We start from the raw sequence: 23602 nt of genomic DNA, 5'->3' as shown, positions 1-23602 counted from the left end.
TATTAGCTCATATTTACATGGGCTTTGGTCCATTACTAACCGGGTCAAAGGTTGGTCCAAATTAGCTTATTAGTCTAGGCCTAATAAAATCTAGGAACCACATCGTTAAACGCTGTTACTGTTTTCCCGATCCGCTGTCAAAAATACTCTCTCTCCTTTGTGAAATTTTCCAATCAAATTGCTAGTTCTTTTCTTAATATCTTTTATTTTATTATTTTAGTTTTCAATTTCTATGCAAATTTCGTAATTTCGTAAGCTGAAGGGATTCCAGTTATCTGCCGTTGAGGCACAGAGGCGACAGCCGATTGCGGAAAAAGTTTGTCATGGACCCTTCCATAGTAAAACTCCTTGAAGAAGACGAGGTTTTTCTTCTGTTTATTTATTATTTTTGGGTTTTTCTTCTCTCTGCAATATCTCTAGAATTCGGAATAATTTAATAATAACAGGACGAGTCTATGCATTCTGGAGCAGACGTGGAGGCCTTCCAGGCTGCCTTGAATCGAGATATCGAAGGCGATACCTCCACTACTTCTCAGCCGTCTGGTTCAAATACCGGTATCAATTTTTTGGTTTTCAACTTTTGTTCTGCTGGAATTTGATTTACAATATACAAGACAAAGAAACTAGATTTGCTTTCAAAAATAGTAGCTTTAGATTGAAATTCAGTAACTTTGATCATTGAGAGTGTAAAATTTCATAATTTAGTATCATTAGCTTTCTTTTTTATGTTAATATCAACTGTTATGAATTGCTTCTTCTGGGAAATACATGAATGATTGTTGTGTCCACGATTAAATACAGCAGTTTTGTCTCAAGGAAGCAATCCAGCTTCCAGTCAGTCAGTTGCACAATGGCCGACCAAGGGGCAAGATGGAAACACCAACTTTCAAAATCAACAAGCCCTTCAAAGTGCACAGCAACAACTGCAGCCTTCTTCTGAAATGGAGCAAAAGCAACAGGGAGCTGTTGTTGCAGGGAATCAGCAACAAGCACGACAGCCAAATGATGTTCCCCAAGAGATTAATCGTCTACCACTACAACAAAAACAACCCCAAGATGATCGTCAGCAAGGAGTAGCTGAACAAGTTTCTGCCCAAGTTCCTCAATCGACTGGGGTTCAGACTACTGAAAAAAGTCCTATCCCAGCACGTGAACCAGAGAGAACCAATAATCAAGACAGTGAATCACAATATATGAAATTACAGAAGATGAGTAATCAGCAGGCTGGTGGGACAGAGCAGCCGAATAATCCTATGAATCGAGGAAAGCAGGTTCCGTTTGCTGTTTTGTTGCCTGCCTTACTGCCCCAACTTGATAAAGACAGAGCCATGCAGCTTCATACCTTGTATGGTAAACTAAAGGTGGGTTTCTGTGTATGCAATAGACTGTATGGATCTTGTTTTACTACAGTTATCCTGTTTATTTAGTGATGGATGCAATCGACTAGACAGATCTTGTTTTGCTTTTGCTTCATTTGCTGATTTTTCTATTGTCTTTAACTGTCAGAAAAATGAAATTGCAAAAGATGGATTTGTCCGACACATGAGAGATATTGTAGGAGACCAGATGCTGAGGTTAGCAGTTAACAAGCTACAAGTGCAGGTGAGCACAAATGTCTTATGTATTAAAGAGAAAATTGATGCTTTAGTTGATTGCATGTTAATTTCGAGATCAAACTAAAATTCAGATCCATAATTTCAGATGAGTTCCAACCAATTCCCATTACAGTCCCAGGCGGCAGCACGGCAGAATACTCCGAGGATGCCATCTGTTGGTGCTGGTGCCGCACAGTTCACTGGTCCACATTCGTTAGCTCAGCTGCAGCAAAAAGGCCCTAATTCTCCTGCCACTCCATCCCGTGCTCCCTCTCCAGCAGTCCCCATGCAGACAAATTCAAGTTATTCATCCTCTCAAAACAATGCTCAAAAATCTCAAGAGATGGACCGCCAATCAGATTCTCGCTTTGGAGTGCTAGGAAGCCAAATTTCTTCCTTTAGTACAACCACCGTGAATCAAGAAAGAGACCGCTCTTCAATTCCAGTACAAGGACTTAACAAGCAGCAACAACAACATTTGAATTTCCCTCAAGCTTCTTTTTCCATGCATGGGAGCAGTAGTTATCACCCATACTCTGGACCTAGTGTTAATACTTCGGGATCCTCTTTAAAGCCGCAACCTCATGATTCACAAATGAGGCAAACTGCACATCATCAAAGCATGGGATCAAATCCTGTAGGAGGACCAACCCAGGCCATGAACGTGATGAGTGGACCTAAGTTTGAGAGGCAAAACTCTAGTCATGACCCAAATAGGTTGCAGGGTGGTTCTCTTTCTCACTTTTCAAATAGTTCAGTTCCTTGGCAAGCGTCATCAAGTAAGGAGACGAATCCTGGCCCTTTGTCATCAGTGACATATGTGAAACAGGAATCCGTTGATCAAGGTGCTGAGCACCAGCACAAACCTCATTTGTCTGCATCCCAGGGATTGCCTACTGCACTAGGTGAACAGGGAAATGCAGTTACAACTACTCCAAAGGATGAGCCTTTAGAGAAGCAGTCTGCTAGAATTGGCTTCTCAACGCCTAATAGTATGGTGCCTCCTAATTCAGTTTCTTCCGTCACGACACAAGTGGATTCTAATGTCCCGGTAATCTCGTCTGAGTTTATGTTTTCACATTGTGATCTGTTGATGGATGATTTTGAATGTTTGCTGATGCATATTAGAAGAACCACTGCATTTAAAAGTCTTAACAGGGAAATTTATTAAATATTTGCTATCTTTGGTGTGATGCTTTTTTTATGCATTAAATAATCGCCAACTTTGGAGTGATGCTGTCTTTTATTAGTTATGAAGCACATATATACACATGAATTGCTAGGTTATAGCCAATTTGATTTTAGAATTGACCGAGTTGTTTGCTTGATAGTCTTGGTGTGATTTTTTTGTCCTAGGGAAAGAAACCTTGGCCTATTCCTATGTTAATGGATCACATGCTGTCTTGCTGGCTAGTTAGATTAAACTCTTTAGTTGTTCCGATTTTTCATTAGAGAGTATTTCAAGATGAAGCAAATTTCACAGTCCATGGACACTGAGGTCCTTTTGGTCCTTTTAGGTTATTAGCATAGTAATTTATCAATTTAAGTTTTGGATGTCTCTGGGTATCCTGGTAATTTTCTATCTTGCTGTAATGTGCTATATTTATTGTCCTTTGCTTCATATTTGCCTCAGCTAAGTTATTAGGGCTTTTAAACCTTTTTTTTTTTTTGTATAAGTTAGGTCTTATTCCTATGTCTCATGATTTTAGCTATCTGAGTCCAAGGTGGACAAGATAGTATTTGCCTATTTTTAATCGTTATAATTCCATTTTCCAAGTCTTTTTTTTTACGGCTACAGTGCGAATTACTGTTCACAGAATGGGAATAGTATTCATAACTTCCTTTATTCTAGCTCTGCTACAGCCCAAAATTTCCAGTATTAGTTCCCCTCAAATCCAGCTTCTTTTTTGTCATTGAAACTCAATTGAATCAAACAGTAGTTTTCTACTTCTGGCCCACCTCTTTGCATTCTAAGTAGGTAAACTTCCCAAAATGTATCCTACATTGTAGGTGGTTGAAACACATAATGTAATATATGGTATTATTCTTGAATTTTGAAGTTACTTTCTCTTCAGTTCACATATTTGAAATTCATATAATTAGTGTTTTCCCCAGTGAAGTGCATGCTTATGACTTCTTGCTATCTTCTGACAAATTTCCATGTTCTTTCTATGTTTATCAGTTGGGCTCTCGGAATCCATCTGTGCCCTCTTTGGCTGGAGCCAACACAAGAACACCTCAAAAAAAGCCTTCTGTTGGCCAGAAGAAACCACTTGAAAGTATTGGCTCATCACCACCACCATCAAGGTTAAATCAACCTCTCTGTTGCATAATAGCTTGAAATGATTACCAAGGATCAATTATGAATTATTTGATTCCTTCTTGACATTAACCTTTTATTTTATCATTTTTCACCTATATTCAATGGGATTTGCTACAGTAAGAAGCAAAAAGTAGCTGGAGCCTTTTTGGATCAGAGCATTGAACAACTGAATGATGTCACTGCTGTCAGTGGAGTCAATCTCAGGGTATGATACTTTATGGTCATTTCTGCCTATATTTAAATTATTATTATTATGTAGTTATGTAAAGAAATATATGCCTAAAAAGAGAAGTCACATCCTTTTGCATTCTGCTATCATATAGGAAGAGGAGGAGCAACTATTTTCTGGCCCCAAAGATGACAGTCGAGTTTCAGAAGCATCTAGAAGGGTTGTGCAAGAGGAAGAAGAAAGACTGATTTTGCAAAAAACTCCATTGCAAAAGAAATTGGCTGAAATTAGTTAATACTCTTTATACCTCCCTGGTCTAATGTTCTTTAATTTCATACATGTACATTCTGTTTTCCAATATAAGCGATATCTTTCTCACAGATCTATGTCTGGTTTTCTGTTCTTCTTGCAGTGGCCAAAAGTGGTTTGAAGAATATAAGCAATGATGTTGAGCGATGCTTGTCCCTGGTAAGATGCTAGCTTCTTGGACCTTTTGTTTATAATGAGTTCATACATTTCCTTACCTTATGTATCTTAATCTCTAGTGTGTGGAGGAAAGAATGCGTGGACTCATATGCAATTTAATCAGACTGTCGAAACAGGTTAGCCTCAATTACTCTCAGTTAACATGAATTTTCTCTTGTATCTTTCTGATTTGGGATGAATCTCTTATAGCGGGTTGATGTTGAGAAGCCTAGGCACCAGACACTCATCACCTCAGATGTTCGGCAACAAATTATGATGATGAATCGGAAGGCTAGGGAAGAATGGGAGAAAAAGCAGGCTGAAGCAGAGAAGCTCAGGAAACTTAATGAAGTGGGTATTGTTTGTATTTGATGATATGATTGTCTATAATGCATTAAGAAAATGTAGGGAGGAATTAACAATGTACATGGATGCACCGACAGATATAAGATTGGGTGTTAAAATATAATTTTTTCTTTACATTCTATATATTAAATATCTGTGGATGCAGCCTGAGGCTGAGACTGCGGTTGATGGTGACAAGGAGAAAGATGACAGTAGAGTAAAATCAGTAAAGGTATTGGCAAAGAGTAATTTTTCTAAGCATTATAAGTTCCTTAATTATCCAAATAAAGGAAGTTTCTCTTACTGGTAATGTCCAGGCAAACAAGGAGGAGGATGACAAGATGAGGACCACTGCTGCAAACGTTGCTGCACGGGCTGCTGTTGGAGGGGATGACATGCTGTCAAAATGGCAACTTATGGCTGAGCAAGCCCGCCAGAAACGTGAGGGGGGAATGGATGCAGCATCTGGTTCTCAAGCCGGTAAAGATGTGAACCACAGGCCTGTATCTGCATCTGTAAAAAATACAAAGGACAATCAAGAATCAGAAAAGAGGGGCCCGCTCAGTCCTATTGCATCTGGTAAGCTTGGTTCCTGGCTAGATCTCGTCAGTTTTAATTAGGATGCATTTAGCTGGTTAATATGGTTGTGAGGTTTATCATGCATACTGTTACATTAGATGGCACTGTCATGAATGCTGGTGTACAACTGAGCAATTTGGAATTGGTTCCTATCATGTTTAATCATATAGATTGGTAGTTACCATGATTATGTATTTTACATGAAACTAATGCATTTATCGAACCATAGAAACAATGTATGGTATTAAACCTGATTGCAATCACTTGCATATGTACATGTATGAGATTAGGAAATTTGATTGCTTATTTGAACAAATAAATTATCTGTGTCAAATTCATTTTGGAGCATTTGAATGACTGTGTAAGGCAAATGTACATATGTGAAATTTCTGAAACATCAGAAAGTTATATTTTTGGTTTGTAAAGTATTAATGAATTGATAAAACCCAAATAATCAATATACTATGACTATCATATTCTTGCCCTAAGAGATCAGAGTTTGTTTCTTTTCCAATATAAATCAGTCTGCACCGCCTGTTCCAATTACTTCTGCAGATTTTCTTCTGTTACCAAGTTGTTATCAGGACACTCCCCCAAAATTCTCCTTACCTTGCAACCGGGGGAGGGTGGTTCCTGACTCATCCACTCTATTTGCTTCCTTTCTCACTCTACTTTCTTTCAACAGGGGCTAGTAGGAAATTTGGCAGGAACCAAGTTGTCACACCGCAAACTAGAGTGGCTCGTACTATTTCTGTTAAGGATGTGATTGCAGTTCTGGAAAGAGAGCCCCAAATGTCTAAGTCTACACTTATTTATCGCTTGTATGAAAAAATCCGCTCCGAGGCTGCGGCTGAGTGATTATCTTGTACCTTTATGCCATGGTGTCTGAATGTTTTCTAGCAGGGATCTGATTACAGATAATGGAATTTGAGATGCCTTGGCCGATTTATCCTTTAGCTTAATGGCAGAGAGTTTGATAAAACAGCTGGATAAGTGGTATTTCAAGGTTTAGGTGCTGTATCAACCAGATCTTTACTGCATTATCCAGGCTTCAGAACACCAACATAAGGACCACCTAGATCATTTCATGTTTATTCTTTTGTAATTATTATAATTAAAAGTTGTAACAAATATACTTGTCTTTCATTAATCTTTATTTCTAGCAAACTAAACACTGTTTTCTTATTAATTTTAATGCTCTACTCTTAATAACTTTTTTTTTTCTGATTTTGTACCAACATTGAAAGAGGTTATTGCCTTTGTCTAAAGTTTATTCTACACGTAAAGATTTGATATGAAAGTAAATAGATTTATACTATAATTCTTATTGTTATTTTAAATTAGTAGAAATTTGATACAGTAATCTCAAAATTATGCTTGATACGAAACTAATTAACTTTTTATTCATAAATGATAATAAATGAGAAAAAATTGCATGAGATCAGAATTTCTTTTACCTAAATTAACTACGTGGAATGTAACCCAAAAAGGAAAACAAGCGGTAAGAGCAAAAAAAAAAAATTTTCCAGTTCCTAGTCTTGTCTAAAACTATTATCATCGGACAACAACAAAGCATAAACAACGTTTGTTTGTCGATCAATTTGGATAAAAGACCAGATACGACATGTCGAGGGCTCGAGTGTACGCTAACGTCAATGTTCATCGTCCCAGAGATTACTGGGATTATGAATCTCTCACTGTTCAATGGGGGTAAGATAAGCCAGAACCCTAATTTTGCTTCCTTATATATTACTGTATTCTAGTTTCCGGTTTCTTTGGGGTGATTGTTAGAAAGATTGATATTTTACAGTTTTGAGTTGTTAAATGAACAATCTTTTATGTTTTGCTGTTATTTTTTTTTGGGGGGGGCGGGGGGGGGGGTGTGTGTTGTTCAGTGATCAAGATCACTATGAGGTTGTTCGAAAAGTTGGGAGGGGAAAATACAGTGAGGTTTTTGAAGGTATAAGCGTAATCAACAATGAAAAATGCATCATCAAAATCCTTAAACCTGTCAAGAAAAAGAAGGTAATCTCTTCCAAGCTCTCCTTTTCTGCATCTAATGTGTTTGGAGCCAGGCAATTACTACAATTTTTTCAATGCTTTAATTCATCCCCTAACTGATATTTAATTGCTATTATACTCAGCTGTGTTTATTGTTTATATCCTCTTGCATCAAGCAGCTTTGCTTGGTCCATTTTTTAGCTAAACGTGTAATGGACTTACGTCGTGTAGTAGTATATGTTTAGGCAATAGTTCTCACCCAATTTGTTAGCAGACGTATTGGCGTGACCGACTAACGGATTAAAACTTCATGTTTCATAGTTGCCTGTTTGTAACAGTTTGTGTTGTAAATCTTTAAAGGTTTAGGGGTTAATGTATTCCTTTATCACTCTTTCCCTACCTCTTTATTTCTATATTGAAGTGTTTATCAATTACCTTGGAATCCTTGCAGATAAAGCGGGAGATAAAAATACTACAAAATCTTTGTGGAGGCCCAAATATTGTAAAGCTGCTTGATGTTGTCAGAGATCATCACTCAAAAACTCCTAGCTTGATTTTTGAATATGTCAACAGCACTGACTTTAAAGTTCTTTACCCTACGCTGACAGATTATGACATCCGCTACTATATATATGAGCTTCTTAAGGTAATTGTGTCTAATCCTTACCAAGTGTTGCTCTTCATTTTTTCCTTTATTGGTCATGCTTGTATTTTCTTTCAATTGAATATCGGTTTTCTTGAAGTTGTAGGAATTCATTATCGTCTTTTCTAATGGCATAAAGTAGCATGTTAAAGGAGCCCATGCCATTTCATAGATTACAAAGGGTATGCTAGTCATTGCATGCAGGGGGCTAAACTTCAAAGTCCACTGTATACGTCAAAGTCCACTGTATAATCTATCACATGATCAATCATGTTACTTCTGTAATTTCAGGCACTGGATTATTGCCATTCTCAAGGTATAATGCATAGGGATGTCAAGCCTCATAATGTTATGATCGACCATGAACTGCGGAAGCTTCGCTTGATTGATTGGGGTCTTGCTGAATTCTACCATCCTAGCAAAGAATACAATGTTCGAGTAGCCTCGAGGTACTTATGAATTACATGAACTTTTCAATCAACCCATTTTCTTTCTATTTCAATCTATTAACGACTTGTGTGTAAAATGAATTTTCCTTTGAATATGATTTCATCTATCTTGCAGAATTAGGTGATGTGAGAGAAATTCAAATTCCTAATTGCTTGTTTTAATTATTTGTTTTTGCAATGGTTGGTCTTTAACATATTATGATCAATTAACGAATCCCACAAAAGGCTCCATGAAGATGTGAAGTGGATTTTTCAGAAAAGCTTCGGGCAATTTTATCATTAAGAATGCGTGAATCTTGTCCTGTTTAAGGAAATACACAAAGTGTAGATTTGTTTATTGTTTGAAAGAATTCTGATAAAAAAAATGTGTTGTCAGAATTTTTAAATTTCTGTCAAAGCTGGTATTCACCTGCTTTGCCACCAAGAACAAAAATTGACTTAGGTAGTAATGATGTCAGATTATCATTGACTTGTGACATTAAATTTTTCAAGAATTCAAAATACTTTTTCATTGGTAATTTTAGGTACTTTAAGGGACCTGAACTCCTTGTTGATTTGCAAGACTATGACTATTCATTAGACATGTGGAGCCTGGGGTGTATGTTTGCTGGAATGGTAAGGTGTAAGCATTATGGTTGCTTATTGTTTATGGTGTATTCTAAGCCACTAGGAAGTGTACTTATAGTGGAACAACTTTGCTTATTATGTGGCACTATAACATTTTTCCTTCTTTGTTTTCCCCTGCAGATTTTTCGCAAAGAGCCATTCTTCTATGGTCATGATAATCATGACCAACTTGTTAAAATTGCCAAGGTAGTTTTTAATTTTGTTGTCCAACTTAATGATCTTGCAGTGTTCTTATCATTGTTATTAATCTACATGCCATTTTCTTCCTTCAATTTTTTTTTGTCATTTTGTCCCACGTGTTACATGGAGCAAGGAGCAGTTTGCTTCCTTGCTAGGTTTTTTACTTGTTTTCATTTGTAACACATATGCCTCAAAACATTCATGTTAGTATTGTGCCCTCCAAGTTTGCTGCTCTGGAAGTTGAAAGAAATTGGTATTGTGACATGACTCAAAACAGTAAAATGCGAATTCATTCTTGATTTGCAGAAAGGAAAATGTTTTATTAACTTTTGGTATAAGTTTTTTAAGGTTCTAATATTGTAACCTAAAATGCAAGAATTTGATCTTGTGAGAATTGTAATATAGGTCTTACAGATTAGTCTTTATACATCTTTTCTGTACGTGGATCATAGGCTCAGTTTATTTTCATCTAGTTTCAGGATGACAAATCAGAATCCAGAATGCACTTAAATCCAGCAACTGATGAAAACTTAAAAGAGCAAAGATGCTTTTTTGTTCAGAATGCAGAACATTGGATGCACTTAGCCTAGCTTGTTTGTGTCTTTGCTTATTTGAGCCTATGCTATGGTTGCAAAGAAGTAGGGGCACGGGGGATGCAAATGAGCCAAGCTGCTTGAGCTCGCAGCTCAGCTCTGCCTGTATTTTTTAGACTTGCATGGAGCTCAAGCTTGATTAAAAAGACACCCAGCCAAGTCTGAGCCTAGCAAAGCCTGGTTCAGCTCAACTCTGTTGCACCCCTATGCAGAACAATTGGATTTATGAGAAATACCAAGGTTTAAGAATAACAGAAAACATTAAACACTTTTTTTTTCATTATTTTTTCTCCAGGTACTTGGAACAGATGAGTTAAATGCATATTTGAACAAATATCATTTAGAGCTTGATCCTCAGCTTGATGCTCTTGTGGGAAGGTATACTTATGTCCATTTTCATATTTCCACGTTCTTTTAATGCTAAAAACTGCCACTTGATTTAGAATAGTGGTAATTTCAGCATTATTTGAAAGAGTATATTCCCTCCCATTCCCTTATTTTCCCCAAATGTTTGCCTCTTGTTGATTGAATAAATGCATGGAAGCAGTTTTCTGGTGCATGTGCTTTTATGGTATCTAACTAATTTTTAATACTACTTCAGGCACAGCCGAAAGCCGTGGTCCCGATTTATTAATGCTGATAATCAGCGTCTAGTTTCTCCAGAGGTATGCTGTTGTCTTGTTGATGAGCTTGAGATATCAACTATGCTTATTGTGTTCTTGGTACTTGTCCTCTTGCTGGTGCTGATTATTTTGGCTTACTGCTCTGCAGGCCATTGATTTTCTTGATAAGCTTCTTCGATATGACCACCAGGACAGGCTCACTGCTAGAGAGGCAATGGTATGTTATGTTCTGCACGCATAGAAGTATGTCAGGGCTATCCGTTTCCCCTGATCTTGAAATTCACATAATAATTTTTGGTTCAGGCTCATCCATATTTCGTCCAAGTGAGAAGTGCTGAGAACAGTAGAATGCGGACACAATAACTGCAACCTCTTCTGGAGTCCCCGAGTCAGCTTTTTGAGCAGACTCGTACCCGATTGAGGCAGGCTCCTTATTCGTGTTGTAGCACTAGCATATGTATGGTTCCTGGTAGAAAAGTCTTGTTCAGTCTGTTATAACATTCATATATTTTTTGTATGCTGACATTCTTCAACTCTATTTGGTAGAGTGCTATTTATAATTTTGGGATTATAGTTTGTCCACATACTTCTAACTATATTTCCTTTCCCTTTCCCCGAGACAATTTCTAGTGTGACTTTTTTCCTTTTTCCTTCATCCAAAATCTTACCCACCCCTCATCTCACCCGTGTTTCGTTTGCTTCAGCGAGTGATTTGCATTAGCTTTTGATGCATACCTAGAATGTCTGGTTGTTTCGTTTCAAAGTACAACTTAAGGCCTAAAGTGTTCACTCTCCTGTCTTGAGCCTTAGACTTGTCTAAAAAGGAAATAAGCCGTACCCAACAACGCAATTGTGCAGTTCTCACAAACCCTCAATGCGTCTAGTCAATCTCATGCATGGTTACTTCGTTTATTATAATCCCCTTGATGGTTTCCATTGGTAATAGTCAAAGTGTCTTTCAAGGGAATACTCATTGCAGATGTAAGATAATGTTAAGCATAGATTTTTCTAAACGATCTTTAGAAGGGAAAACGGGGTTCTCTTCAAGCAGGTGACTGATTTTGATAAGGGGAAAACATTCACTGTTAGAATAAATGGTTTAAGGTTTGGGCAACATGAAAGCAAGACGGTAACCATAATATAGCAAGAACAATTTCAGATTGTGTTGATATCCCGTCTCCTGGCAAGGATTTTAACAGAAGCATCAAATTTAATTGACAATAAGATACAAGAGATGGAAACCTCAAATCCAATCTGCAAGTTCTATATTTGTTATTGGATATATTTCATTCATTTCTTAAGGTGAGGGAAACAAGCATAGACGTCAGATTTTGGGTGCTTTGCTTCAGCATGTTCCCTGCACTTCACCTCTGACGTGGTGCATATGAATGTCTGCATGCAAACCTTGCACTGCAACCACCACTCTCCATCAATCAGTAACCTCTCACTTACCACGATTGAAGAATGATCCAGGTAAATTCCCACGGGCCACAGCCACATGAATCTTTCAGAACTAGGAAACTTAAGCAAAGGAAAAAAGCCTAGAACATTCATTCACGATTTAATTACCTGGATCGTCATGGCTTTCTTGTTTGATTCCAGCTGACTGCCTATATCACATAAAAGATGCCCGAGTCAGAGTTTGAGACTGATATTTCAAGGCGTAGAAGTAAAACGAAAACTACCAAAAGAAGATCTATTTAAGTATTAACGAGGATAAGGACTAAGAAACGTTGTTCACCCTTAGCGGGTTTGTTCTTCTCCATGTGTTTCTCTCGAGCCATCCTTGACTTCTGGCCATTGCCTCCTCCCATTTCTGCTGCTACTTGTTGACCTCTCGGCCCTCAATGGGTAACAAAGAAGTTTCCCTAGAAAAGAAGGGAAGAACCTCTTTTGTTTGCAACTTCCACGAGAGATCGAGAGTGAAGGGCTTATATAGCCAAGTCCACTGTGTTGCTGAACACAGGTTTGGAAACGTCACATTCCTAAATATTTTCTTTTTCTTTATTGTGGAATAAATGTCCTGAATTCGGCTTCCCAATAAACTTCTTCTGGAGGTCGTATATTCCGTTCCCACACGACGCAAATTGCTTGCTAGCTAGACCATATCTTATATAGATTTCAAACTTGTTCAATTCCGCCACTACCACCAGGAATTAAAATATTAGATTAAAAATTCAGGACCCAAACTTAAAACATTAAAGCCAAAAGAAAAGAGCAAAACCAAGCAAGTATGGTGATGCTAAAATTAGGTACAAACAGTCCACATTTAAGATAAAGATACGGGAGATGAGATGAGCTCACTGGTCGGCAGTGAGGCCCTCATCTAGAAATTCTAGAGATAACGCAAAACACCATGTTAGTCAAAAGGGCACCTGGTTAATGGATTGGCAAATTGAAATAAGCAAGGTGCTTCGTTTAGATATGGAGGGATATTCAGCGTAAGCCCCAGTGCTCAGACGTCCAGCTGGAGCTCACTATAATAATATTTGTGGTGGTTGGAGAGGTCACCTATAGTCACCTCCATAAATCAGCACACAAAGTGGTGGACCCTAAACCCCTAAACCGACACTCCTTTCTGGAGCTACAACAATCAATGCTTCCAGCTTCTTTGCCTTTGACATGTTTCCATTGCCCTACGTTGTTGATGGATATCAGTTCGCAGATTGCAGCTATTAAATTTGCGCAGGGTAGCCTTACGAGCTTCCCACTTCCCGGTTGGGAGTTGCAGATGCATTTATACATGTATTCCTTTAGTCAAGGGGGATATTTCACAAAATTAGAGACTACCCTTTATTTCATACCAACTTCTTTTTCACTGGAAAGTAACTTCTTCAGATTCTCATTAACTTAACCTATGTGAATTGTATGCGTTTTTATTTTTTAAAGTAAAAAACCTTGTAATAATCATATGAGTTATTATAATATATACAGAGATCTGCTTAAAGGGTGTCTATGAACACTAAATTCAGGAAAGAACAATACGTTTATTATAATTTTTTTTTCTTAATAATCACCTTAACCAGTGTCACTATGCACTGATTAACTTCCTTATAAACAGTGAATATTTTAGCACACATCATCAACTTTTAGATTTAGTAAATAATGTTACACCTATGTACACAATGAAAGCAGAGCTCGTTTGACCATGACCTTTAACATTGTTATATTCCAGGACGCGTTGATATATATTGACTTGGAGATTTCCATATTGCGGATTCATGGTTTTCAGTATTCTATATATGGCAACTTTTTATCCCTTGATTATGTAGCTGCCTTCCTTGAACTTCTTGCCTGCCATCATAGCTCGTACAAATAATTCGATCCAGCAGTTCATCCAACACTGCGAAGACCAGTCATGAATTATCTGTCTTCTGTTTGCTTTAAATTTATTTATGCTTTGTTACATGAGAAAAACCAGGTATTTCAGTGCTTTCATAGCCATAGGCGAGGCCTGGAAGACAAGGACAACTCAGTTGGCCTTATTAATGGGGCACCTTAACTTCTAGCAGGAAAATTTAAAGGCGCACTCGAACCTGCTATAGCCCATAGGCCATAGGCTGCCATGAGATACATTGCAAGCCCATCTACATCTAAGCATCGATCCATGGAATCACTGGTCAAAGACTCAAAACAAAAAAAGAAGAAAACAAAGACAAAGTCAGTCTCCCCCCTCTGTTCTTCCCTTAAACTAATTATATTTGTCAAATCCTTTTTCAATAAATTAATTCCAAAGATTTTCTTTCAATAATGGAGGCTGCAATTTTTAGTTACTTCAAGCAATGACCATGGTTGCAAACTTGTACATGGATAACCCATTTTGAAAATAAATATTATAAGAACCATGCCAGATTCAATTAAATGTTTCTGGTCTTCTATGAGTAGAAGACTACACAACTTAAACTCCAAGTTTAATATGTTTTATTTTATCCAAAAGGAAGAAAGAGAGGGAGAGAAGTAAAAGAAACTGATTACTGATAAAGATAAAAAGGCAAACGACTAGGCATTTGACATTATCCATGTCCAAAATCAAAAGGGCAAAGGCAAGATAAGCTGATATTTGTCAAACAGGAAATTCAAATTCCCAATACCTCAAATGCTGAATAAATCTCTTGGCATCCCCACATTCCTGCTTAGGCACCTATACCATCATCATCATCATTGAAGAGATATGCCCCCCCATTCCTTTTCTTTTCTTTTTAATTTCCTACCTTCACGTTAATGCACGTCACAGAATAAAGATAAGCACTCGAATGCAAATGCTTCACAAACTTGGAAAAAGAAATAAAAGGGGTTGGTATTGATCATTATGCAATTACACGGCTGCTTCTGCTTGGAAAAGGGCTCGATTGGGTCCATGTAAAGTTAATACTAACCATCATTTGTTCCATAGCTTGACTAATTTGAACCAGTCTACTATTGACACCTGCTTTAATCTCTTTTTTTTGGTCAAGATGACTCTATTATCTTTAACCAAAAACAAAATCACCTCGTAAATTACTCACATTATACATATAAGCTTCATAAACCTAACAGCCTAGCTTGTAATTCTTTCCATCTATAACATATATATATACTTATATATATAAAAGTTTTCCTTTTTCAACTTCTCCATTGTAAAATATAACTAATTGTATTTAATTATCAAAATGTTAAATTCTTACTAAAATTTTCTTTTTTATTATCTTAAAATAATAGTAAAAAAGCATTTTAAAAGTGGTTTATATTTTTATTTTAAAAGTAATGAATTAAACGTTTTATGGGATGTAAAAGAACCCAAAAGAAAAAAAAAAGGAAAAAGAAAAGATAAAAGAACAGAACCAAGTTGAGACCTTGTCGACGCAAATCACGCTGCTTACAGAACACAGCAACATCTGTCGGTCTTACACCTCGGGGGAAAACATAAAGTTGAACACCAAGTAAGGAAAATGAGAAAAATGAGGAAGACAAGAAACTCGAAATCATTGTAGCCAAACCAGTTAACACACGCGCCGCTTTCTGCGAATGGGGGAAAACTGGGACAAGGAAGTATAATCAGGGTGACACTTAGCTACGCCGAGGATAACGTAAACGGTCGCCACGTCAGCTTCACTTGGGAGGTTGAAGCGCTTTTTTGTAAACAAAAACCTCCGTGACTTCAACTAATGTTGCCAGCCAACAAGGGTCCCACAAATTTTGGAAAAGTGATCCCAATCCCATTCCCACCCTCAAAGCTTAAAAAGCCGAATATGCTTTGCTCTGCCCTGCAAATATCCTTTCCCTCTCAGCCTTCTCTCTTTTTCTTTATATTTATTTTTTACCAATTTTTGCAGAAAAAGAGAGTACCTATATAATTCATCGTTAAACAACTTTTACTTCTGGCTAATTTCATCGTTCTTTCTGGTTTAATCTTTGATTTTGAGAGTTCTAATCATGGAGATTATCCTGGAGCTCTTTCTGACAGCTTTTATTGCTCTTATTTGTTCTTTCTTGATAGCTAAGATTGTTTCTTTGGCTATGGGTGGTGGTGATTCTGTTTCTGGGGTAGAGGAGAAATCTATGATTGACGTTGATGATGATATTATCATGGAAGAGTTGGAGTTTGCAGAGAAATTGAAAGTTCAGGGCTTGGAAAGTGAAAAGAAAGTCGAATTTGCTAAGGAAAGTGCTGATAAGGTTGATGTTTTTGCAGCAGAAGAAGTTGGAGTTGATCAGGGTTTTGAAAGTGAAAAGACAGTTGAATGTGTCCAAGAGACTGCTGGCGAGGTTGATGAATTTAAAGCTGAGGCTGTGGAAAGATTGAAAGTTCAGGGCTTTGAAAGTGATAAGGAAGTTGAGCTTCTGCAAGAAACTGTCAACAAGGTCGATGATTTTGAAGCAGAAAAAGCTAATGTCGGTGAAACAGAAGCTGAGGTGAATCTTCATGATATTGTTGTTGAACAAAAGATGGAGAAAAAAGAAGTCGAGGAAATCGGTAAAGAATTAAAGGCTGACAATGAAACCAAAGTGCAATCTGAAGAGATTAACGTTGAAGAGAGTCAAATGAAAGGACTTGGGGAAGAGGAAAAGGAGGTGAAACTAGATGATGATGATGATGATTGGGAGGGGATAGAGAGGAGTGAATTGGAGAAGGTTTTTGGAGCTGCTGCCAAGTTTGTTGAGCATAAAGGAGATTTGGCAGGTGTGGGGACTGATGATCAGATGGAACTGTACGGACTCCACAAGATTGCTACTGAAGGGCCTTGTCGCGAGTCTCAGCCAATGGCTTTCATGGTCTCTGCTCGCTCCAAATGGTACCAAACTTTCCTGTATCTATGTTTATTAATTGATTCTTCTTCTTCTTTTTGCTTTATCTTTTTGGTTGGTGTGAAATGTGGATGGTTAGACTTGAGAGAAACGTATTGTTTAAATCTCTCTCAGGTTTGTGTCATTGTGGAGGAAAAAGAGCAATAGGCCATTAGAGTAAAGAAATCAAAGTTTTGTAGTACTTGAGAGAAACGTATTGTCTTTGATGCACTAAAATTTCAATCATTTGTCAAAACAACCAAGGAGCATATTAAGTTTAAACAATTTGGAAAGCAACTTCACAATGAAGTTATAAACTGGAAATTGAAATTGTGGTAAATTTTGAGAGAACTTTATTAATGGGATGGTTAAATAAGAAGGATGGGAAATGCACCTATGTTATTGGTCATTTTGTTTGCCATTGTTATAATTAACCAGTAGAAGGGGTTTAAGTTGACAAATTTGAGATAATGCATTGTCCTGTTTTTTGTTCTTGTTATAGATAATGCCTCATATAATTAGAGCCATCTGAAACACACTTAAGTCAATGTAGAATGACACACATTAATTAGATTTTCTATGGTGGTCAAATTTGGATTGACTGCTATAACTGGGAAATTTTGTCGAACTTAGAAAAAAGCTGAGTGTGAAACACATTGGGGGCTAGCCTATACCAAATTACACGGTATAGCTTGATTGGTAGTTATAATAACAGGGTTGACAGCTGCTATGTATGAGTGATGGACAGCACTGCTTGCATTGTGCAAGGAATGCTTGGCAAAGGCTGGGGAACATGAATCCGGAGGTGGCTATGGAGCAGTATGTTGCCCTTCTTTCAGACAGAGTTCCAGGATGGATGGAAGACAATTCTGATGTAAGCTCCATGCCTTTCAGGCAGTGACTGTGTTTGATTTCTTTAGCGACTACTATTACAGAGAATGTTTGGCATATTTTATTTTTACACAAATCTATGTACAGGGAAAGCATAAATTTGAATCTGCGGAGCCAGCGGTTCCTGGTGGCATAGCACCCGATATAAGTTCATTTCCAGATCAGCAGACCAATTTTACTCAAGAAAGGTGGTTTGCTGTTGGCAATGTTAAATTTTTCTTCTGTGCTGATATCATTGTTTATCACACCAAAAATTTTGAGCCATTACATATGTACCGCAGGAATGAAGTATTGAAGTTTGCTACAGGAGGAGGTGACATAACTGAGAGCACAAGCACTGAGAAGCAGGTATTATTTTCATTTCCTCTACTCCTTATCTAGCTTATGTGGGATAGAATATGTTATAATAGGTTCAATGGAAAAACCATTTTATCAGAAAAACATGCAAAATGTATGCATGTATTCTAAATGTCTTGATATTTATAGCCATAAATCTAAAATATGTATAACACTGAGCTCTGAAGAAGGAAAAGGATCAAAATTGGACTGCCTACTAATTTATGTGGTGGATACACTTTCAAGCCATTATTTTACCATGCTAATACATTTTAAGGATTCTTTTCAGCAGAATTCTCCTCCAAAATGCTAAATACTTAACAAATTCCATCTAGCAGCTTAACATTTCTTTTATATAATTCTTTAAAATGTTGAAGGAAAAGCACCTGAAATCTAACAACAGAAGATTTTGGCTGGTCTTAAAAACAGAGTAAAGAGTGATGACATTATATATATTTTGATAATGTCAGAATTTGAACCGAGGTCTTTGGTACTCCTGGAATTTAATAGCAACTTTCTAGGCATCTATGAGAGGTGTGATAACATGTAAACATTCCCATTCTTCTGGACCTAGGTACTTGCTGCAAGGGCAAGTGCTTCTATTTGTCAGCTTCTGTCATTCATGGAAACAACCTGATTCGTCTTTTGGAGCAGCAATCATGTTGAAAATGATGCTGTTTCTTAATTATTTGAGTGAATTTAAGTAGCCGTTCCAGTTCTATGATTTTGGAAAGTTCAGATCATTGATGATTCTATTCTAGCTGTGTCAGTTATTATCCCAAGCCTCCAAGAATGTGAAGCTGAAGCCCATTTCTATCCAATATTTAGCTTAATAATTGTTATTGCATCCTTTAAGATGATTACCTCAAGCGATTCTCTAGAGGGTATATACTGATTGAAAAGTAAAAAGCTGCACGATCTTGGGTTCTTTGCTGATCTGTGTAGCATCTAGGACTGAACTGTCTGATTACTTATTTTATCAGACCGTTGCTTTTGGTCACAGAAAATAGATTATATATAACTTTATTTATTATGAAATTTCAGGCCAAAGACTGATTAGCATTGCCCTGACTTCATCCCCCCAACCACAGGGGCCATTCTCCTGGGTTTTGCTTGGTCAGAAACAAGACTACTTTCACCACCAAGTATAGATATGTGCCTGGATTGAAGTAATCTATCGTGCTGTTTATCTACTGTCCAGTTCGTAAATGATGTTGTGTGGCTAAAATAGCAACTGTTAATTATTGTATAGCATGCATGTACATAATATGTGAAGCATCCATGTTTCTAACAGCTCAATGGATGGCTGGTTGTGACTACTCAAGTAAAATATTAATGTATGCATTTACCTAATTGTTCCTGGTTTAATGCTGCCTCTTTTCTGTGGCTGACATACTTTTCAATCTTTGACTTGTTTTTCTGTTTGTGGTACAAGCAAACTTTTATTCTTTGGCTCTAAAATTTACAACAAGGGCTGCTGGGAACTTGAGGTGACGTGAAAGAAAGTCCATTCTAGAGTTGCCCCTATTTATGATTATCCTTGGCATGGAAGACATTTAAAACATGATATTATTTCTCTTGCAGTTTTAAATTGTGGAGGTGAGCAGTCGGTTTCTGTGGATTTGAGTAATCGTTTCGAGAGTATTATGCTTGATGTTGATTGGAATATTGTAGTAGTATTAGGCAGTGCATAGTTTTTACTTCAAAGTATTTTATTGTTGAACGTGAGCCACGTTTCTAATGTCACAAAGCAGGCCGTGGGGTTGCTGAAGGGACAAGCTCTGACTTGTACTTTGGCACTATTCAAGTATTCTTGAGATCATTTTGTTGTTATTTTAAGGACAAAACTGAAGTAAATGATGAGCTTGATGGTGAAGAATTCAAGAATAAGAATGATAGATGAAGAGCAGGATTTGGCAGCGGAAATACCGTCACCCCTATCCATGTGACTAACAAAGCTAGAATAGGACTTTGAATGAATCTGGGCAATTTTACGAAAGAGCAGAGTTGAATTGTTAGCATGATTGGATGGAACGTAACCTAGTAGAACTAGCGTAGGGCTAACCATGTCTTGGCATTTCGTAGTTGTAAAGGTAACCATTTCGAACCACGCAAAGTATGGTCTACAAACTTTTATAGCGTCGCAACTATCTTGGCGTCGCGGTTGTCGTCTGGCTCAGGCCTAGCTAGAAAATAATCAGCGACCTAACCTTAATAAATAAGAATTGCTTATAGTTGGCTTCGGCATAGCTTCGGGATCTTAGAATCTAGTTTACTTTGAAATGAAGATCGAAGTGTGAATTATGAAAGTGATGGAACCGGTTGCCTTAGCATTTGCTACATTTTGCAGAGATTTTTGCTTTTGGCATATATATATTTGTGAAATTATGCTATCAAAGTTGTTCATTCGGCCGAAGGGAAAAGTCGGCTCCTACCGTTTAGGTTGTCATTGATCATATTTAGTTAGGAAGTAATTTTGTAGATGTAGAGCCAATAAAACTTATTTGTCATAGGATGCAGCTAACATTACACATTTGATGGAAAAACAACTCAGGAAATGGAGACTTGAGAGCACTATAAATTGGAGAAATCTCATCCTTATTCTCTTCATAAATAAACATCATTGGTGCTATTTCTGGAGATGGTCCTTCCCATGACCGTATCCTCCACGACCATTTCCTCCACCATACCCAGTTCCCCCACCATTGCCTGGCCAACCTCCACCAACCCCGAAACCACCACCATCACCCCCTTCATTGCCAGAACCGTACCCGCCTCCGCCTCCGCCTCCACCTCCGCCCCCAAACCCACCACCTGAACCATAGCCACCGCCCTGACCCGAGCCACCACCCAAGCCACCACCAGATCCATAACCACCACCACCGCCATTGCCTATTCCTCCCCCACTGCCAAAACCACCACCAGGGCCTCCCCTACTGCCAAAACCACCACCAGAACCACCACCATAACCACTATATCAGTCACTGGATAGCCAAAGTCGTCGCCATGCCTGTGTCCGAGCCCCTTGTTCATCCCACGATTCACATCACTCAAAAACCTTCCTTCTCTCTTAGCTTCAACCACATAACTAAAAAACCACAAAGACAAACAAACGAGTCCCCATAAAACCGCAGTACGTCTTTCCATGACTCCACTACAAATTAACCCAACCTGACACATAAAAGACAGTAATAAAGTGCTCAAAAAAGGAAAGCTTAGAGCGCGAATGGACGATGCAGTTAATTTAAAAGCTCATGCAAAAGAATGTAGCTTAAAGATAGCAGCGTTGGCACTCGTCCAAAGGGGCATATGCATATGTATATACGTGAAGAAGCAGTGTGTAGTGGCAGTAGCATTGTGCCGTGCCCGTAGAGAGGTGTGATATGAACCGGAGCGTGCTAGCTGGCTTTGGTGGTGAGGCCAATTTGCGTGACCACAGCTCCCAAAGGGTGCAAATTTGGCATGTATCCTCTTCAACTCGTTTGGATCATGTAAGGGCTAGGGCCCTAGGAACAAAGCCTAAAACTGCTCCCTTGGGTTATATGTAGAGGTGATGAAGTGCCGGGCTATGCATTTAGATTTGGGCATGATATTTTAGGTCCTAACTCAGCCCATCTTGATTATCCGATTGTATGAAACATACACCAAGATCCAGCTTGGGTCTATCAAGGCCTTCTAGAAAGATGGGCTCTGCTGGGGCTTGAAGAATGTCGAATCATGGACCGTGTTTTAATGTAGTCAGAGTTGAAGAATGAGGACCCGTGATTTTCTATCAGGCGAACATTAGTTCTTTTTTTTTTTCTTAAAAATCCAAAATTAAATCGATTAATAAAATCGGACTTTCACGGACTTTCTAATTCGTATTGACTATTGATTTAGACCCTTTTCTTCCTTTTAGTCCTTAGTTAAAAGGTTCATGGGTCGGGTCGGACTTTCCATTTTTTAAACTAAACTTGAAGCCCAGCCCGACTTATCTATTTTAACTATTAAAATAATAAATTAGTATTTTATATTAGTACTTAAAATGTTTTTTAAAATTAAAATAAAATAAAAAATGTAAATAAAATAATATAATAGAGTTAGACCGGAACGAATAATAAATTTGATTTACATAATAAGAGATAATGTTTTGTCGGCCCTTTATATTTTCATTTTATATAATGGTCTAAATTATCTTTTGTTTATCTTGTAAAGAATTTGGAATAGGGGATGCCCCACCCACCATTGATGCTCCTCTTGATGGGGTTGGCTTATTGAGCTAGGCAGCTAGCATTATCATATGGTGTTGGCTTCAATATTAGGGAATAATTAATTATTAATAATAATCTTAGAATGCGTTTAGCATTTTGGTTTTAACTTTTAAAAAAATAATCAAAGATAACATACTGCTATGAATATGCGGGTACTTTTAGTAGATTGCTTTTTTTAGCATCTATTAAATATAATTATCTTAATCATGATTAACCCATTATGCAATTCTTTCTAGAATTGATCATATGATAAAACCCGTGTTTATATTAAAGAGAAGGACAACGTTACCTAATGTTTATAAAGTAATTGTTAAATTTATATTACAATTAATACATTAAATAAAAAAAGGAAATGGATGTCAATTCTTGCACGAAAACGATACGACTACTGAAACCGTAATCGAAAAGAACAAAAACCCATGACAACGTCTTATACCTGATCCTGCTGACCAAATTTTTACTTTATCAGAATTATGGCCGTGGGAAGAAAATGAATGATTTGGCCGTGGGTTTGCAGTTTAGTCCGTGGAATCTCGATGTTATGGCTGCTATCATTGCAAGGGTTTGGAAATTTAACCCATTTGAGCGAGAGTGAAAAAAACACGTAACTCGATTAAAAAGGAGGGGTGGGGACATGGCTTTAGACAATCAGTATCCCGAGGAAGTCTCTCGGTAAGAGAAGTGAAATCAAATCAAATTAATTATTTATTCAAACTAAATATAATTTGAATACAATGATTTAATTTAATGAGTTCATTAAATTAATCAATTTAAAATATTTAATTTAATTATTTTTAATTAATTTTTAATTTTAAAATTTTAAAATTTTTAGATCAATCCACTAAAAAGATCAAATTAATTATATATATAATATTTTTATATATATTAAAAAAATTGATAACAAAATTAATTAACATTATACTTTAAATGTATTAATTTATTATATATACATATACAAAACATAATAATAGTAATTTAATTTTAATTATATATATATTTATAAACATATATTAATATAAAATTATAATTTAATATTATAATATATGATAGTAAATATTTTATATATTAATATGTTATAATTATTATATTTTAATAATATTTCGTAATATAAAATATTATAAATATATATATAATTAAATAAATATTATATATATTCAATTTATACATAAATATTACTATAATTTATAATAAATTATATTTATATCATTACACTTAATAATTTTTTTAATTATAATATTAATTTTTATAATATATTATTTATAATTAATT

General features: G+C 36.8%; 4 protein-coding genes across 11 annotated transcripts; 3 read left to right on the top strand and 1 right to left on the bottom strand.

Moving 5' to 3' along the window:
- The first annotated feature begins 116 nt into the window (after positions 1 to 116).
- Positions 117 to 6701, top strand: TAF4B (TBP-associated factor 4B). 4 transcript variants are annotated; one of them, XM_021428708.1, is made up of 14 exons: positions 117 to 362; positions 472 to 555; positions 802 to 1361; positions 1507 to 1602; positions 1702 to 2646; positions 3778 to 3902; positions 4036 to 4123; positions 4242 to 4377; positions 4500 to 4555; positions 4633 to 4689; positions 4763 to 4903; positions 5064 to 5129; positions 5215 to 5476; positions 6162 to 6701. In XM_021428708.1, the coding sequence occupies exons 3-14, from the start codon at positions 942 to 944 to the stop codon at positions 6332 to 6334; spliced, it is 2565 nt and encodes an 854-aa protein (XP_021284383.1). In that variant the 5' UTR covers positions 117 to 362; positions 472 to 555; positions 802 to 941; the 3' UTR covers positions 6335 to 6701. The 4 variants fall into 4 exon arrangements, with proteins under 4 accessions (XP_021284383.1, XP_021284381.1, XP_021284382.1 ...); XM_021428706.1 differs by having other exon boundaries at positions 447 to 555; positions 805 to 1361; XM_021428707.1 differs by having other exon boundaries at positions 447 to 555; positions 1702 to 2640.
- Positions 6702 to 6960: 259 nt separating this feature from the next.
- LOC110416828 (casein kinase II subunit alpha-2-like) lies at positions 6961 to 11240 on the top strand. Of its 4 annotated transcripts, XM_021428936.2 has the most exons (10): positions 6963 to 7186; positions 7372 to 7501; positions 7929 to 8123; positions 8412 to 8569; positions 9094 to 9184; positions 9317 to 9382; positions 10265 to 10347; positions 10571 to 10634; positions 10741 to 10809; positions 10896 to 11240. In XM_021428936.2, exons 1-10 carry the CDS (start codon positions 7101 to 7103, stop codon positions 10953 to 10955), a joined length of 1002 nt encoding a protein of 333 aa, XP_021284611.1. In that variant the 5' UTR covers positions 6963 to 7100; the 3' UTR covers positions 10956 to 11240. The 4 variants fall into 4 exon arrangements, 1 of the variants encoding a protein (XP_021284611.1); XR_002445247.2 differs by lacking the exons at positions 10741 to 10809; positions 10896 to 11240 and adding an exon at positions 9850 to 10149 and having other exon boundaries at positions 6961 to 7186; positions 10571 to 10601; XR_002445248.2 differs by lacking the exons at positions 10741 to 10809; positions 10896 to 11240 and having other exon boundaries at positions 6961 to 7186; positions 9856 to 10347.
- Positions 11241 to 11782: 542 nt separating this feature from the next.
- Positions 11783 to 13044, bottom strand: LOC110417060 (uncharacterized protein At2g23090-like). Its single transcript, XM_021429246.2, has 4 exons — positions 12968 to 13044; positions 12334 to 12735; positions 12162 to 12202; positions 11783 to 12002 (listed from the first exon to the last, which is right to left on the bottom strand). Exons 2-4 carry the CDS (start codon positions 12404 to 12406, stop codon positions 11883 to 11885), a joined length of 234 nt encoding a protein of 77 aa, XP_021284921.1. The 5' UTR covers positions 12407 to 12735; positions 12968 to 13044; the 3' UTR covers positions 11783 to 11882.
- Positions 13045 to 15826: 2782 nt separating this feature from the next.
- ACBP3 (acyl-CoA-binding domain 3) lies at positions 15827 to 19451 on the top strand. 2 transcript variants are annotated; one of them, XM_021428451.2, is made up of 5 exons: positions 15828 to 16864; positions 17625 to 17730; positions 17835 to 17935; positions 18029 to 18095; positions 19128 to 19451. In XM_021428451.2, exons 1-5 carry the CDS (start codon positions 16005 to 16007, stop codon positions 19137 to 19139), a joined length of 1146 nt encoding a protein of 381 aa, XP_021284126.1. In that variant the 5' UTR covers positions 15828 to 16004; the 3' UTR covers positions 19140 to 19451. The 2 variants fall into 2 exon arrangements, with proteins under 2 accessions (XP_089639753.1, XP_021284126.1); XM_089783627.1 differs by lacking the exon at positions 19128 to 19451 and having other exon boundaries at positions 15827 to 16864; positions 18029 to 18143.
- Positions 19452 to 23602: the final 4151 nt, after the last annotated feature.

This window comes from Theobroma umbraticum, unplaced genomic scaffold, assembly GCF_002168275.2.
Source record: "Theobroma umbraticum cultivar Fairchild unplaced genomic scaffold, ASM216827v3 scaffold_51.0, whole genome shotgun sequence".
Classification (NCBI taxonomy): Eukaryota; Viridiplantae; Streptophyta; class Magnoliopsida; order Malvales; family Malvaceae; genus Theobroma; species Theobroma umbraticum.
This window is presented reverse-complemented; position numbering and strand designations above follow the sequence as displayed.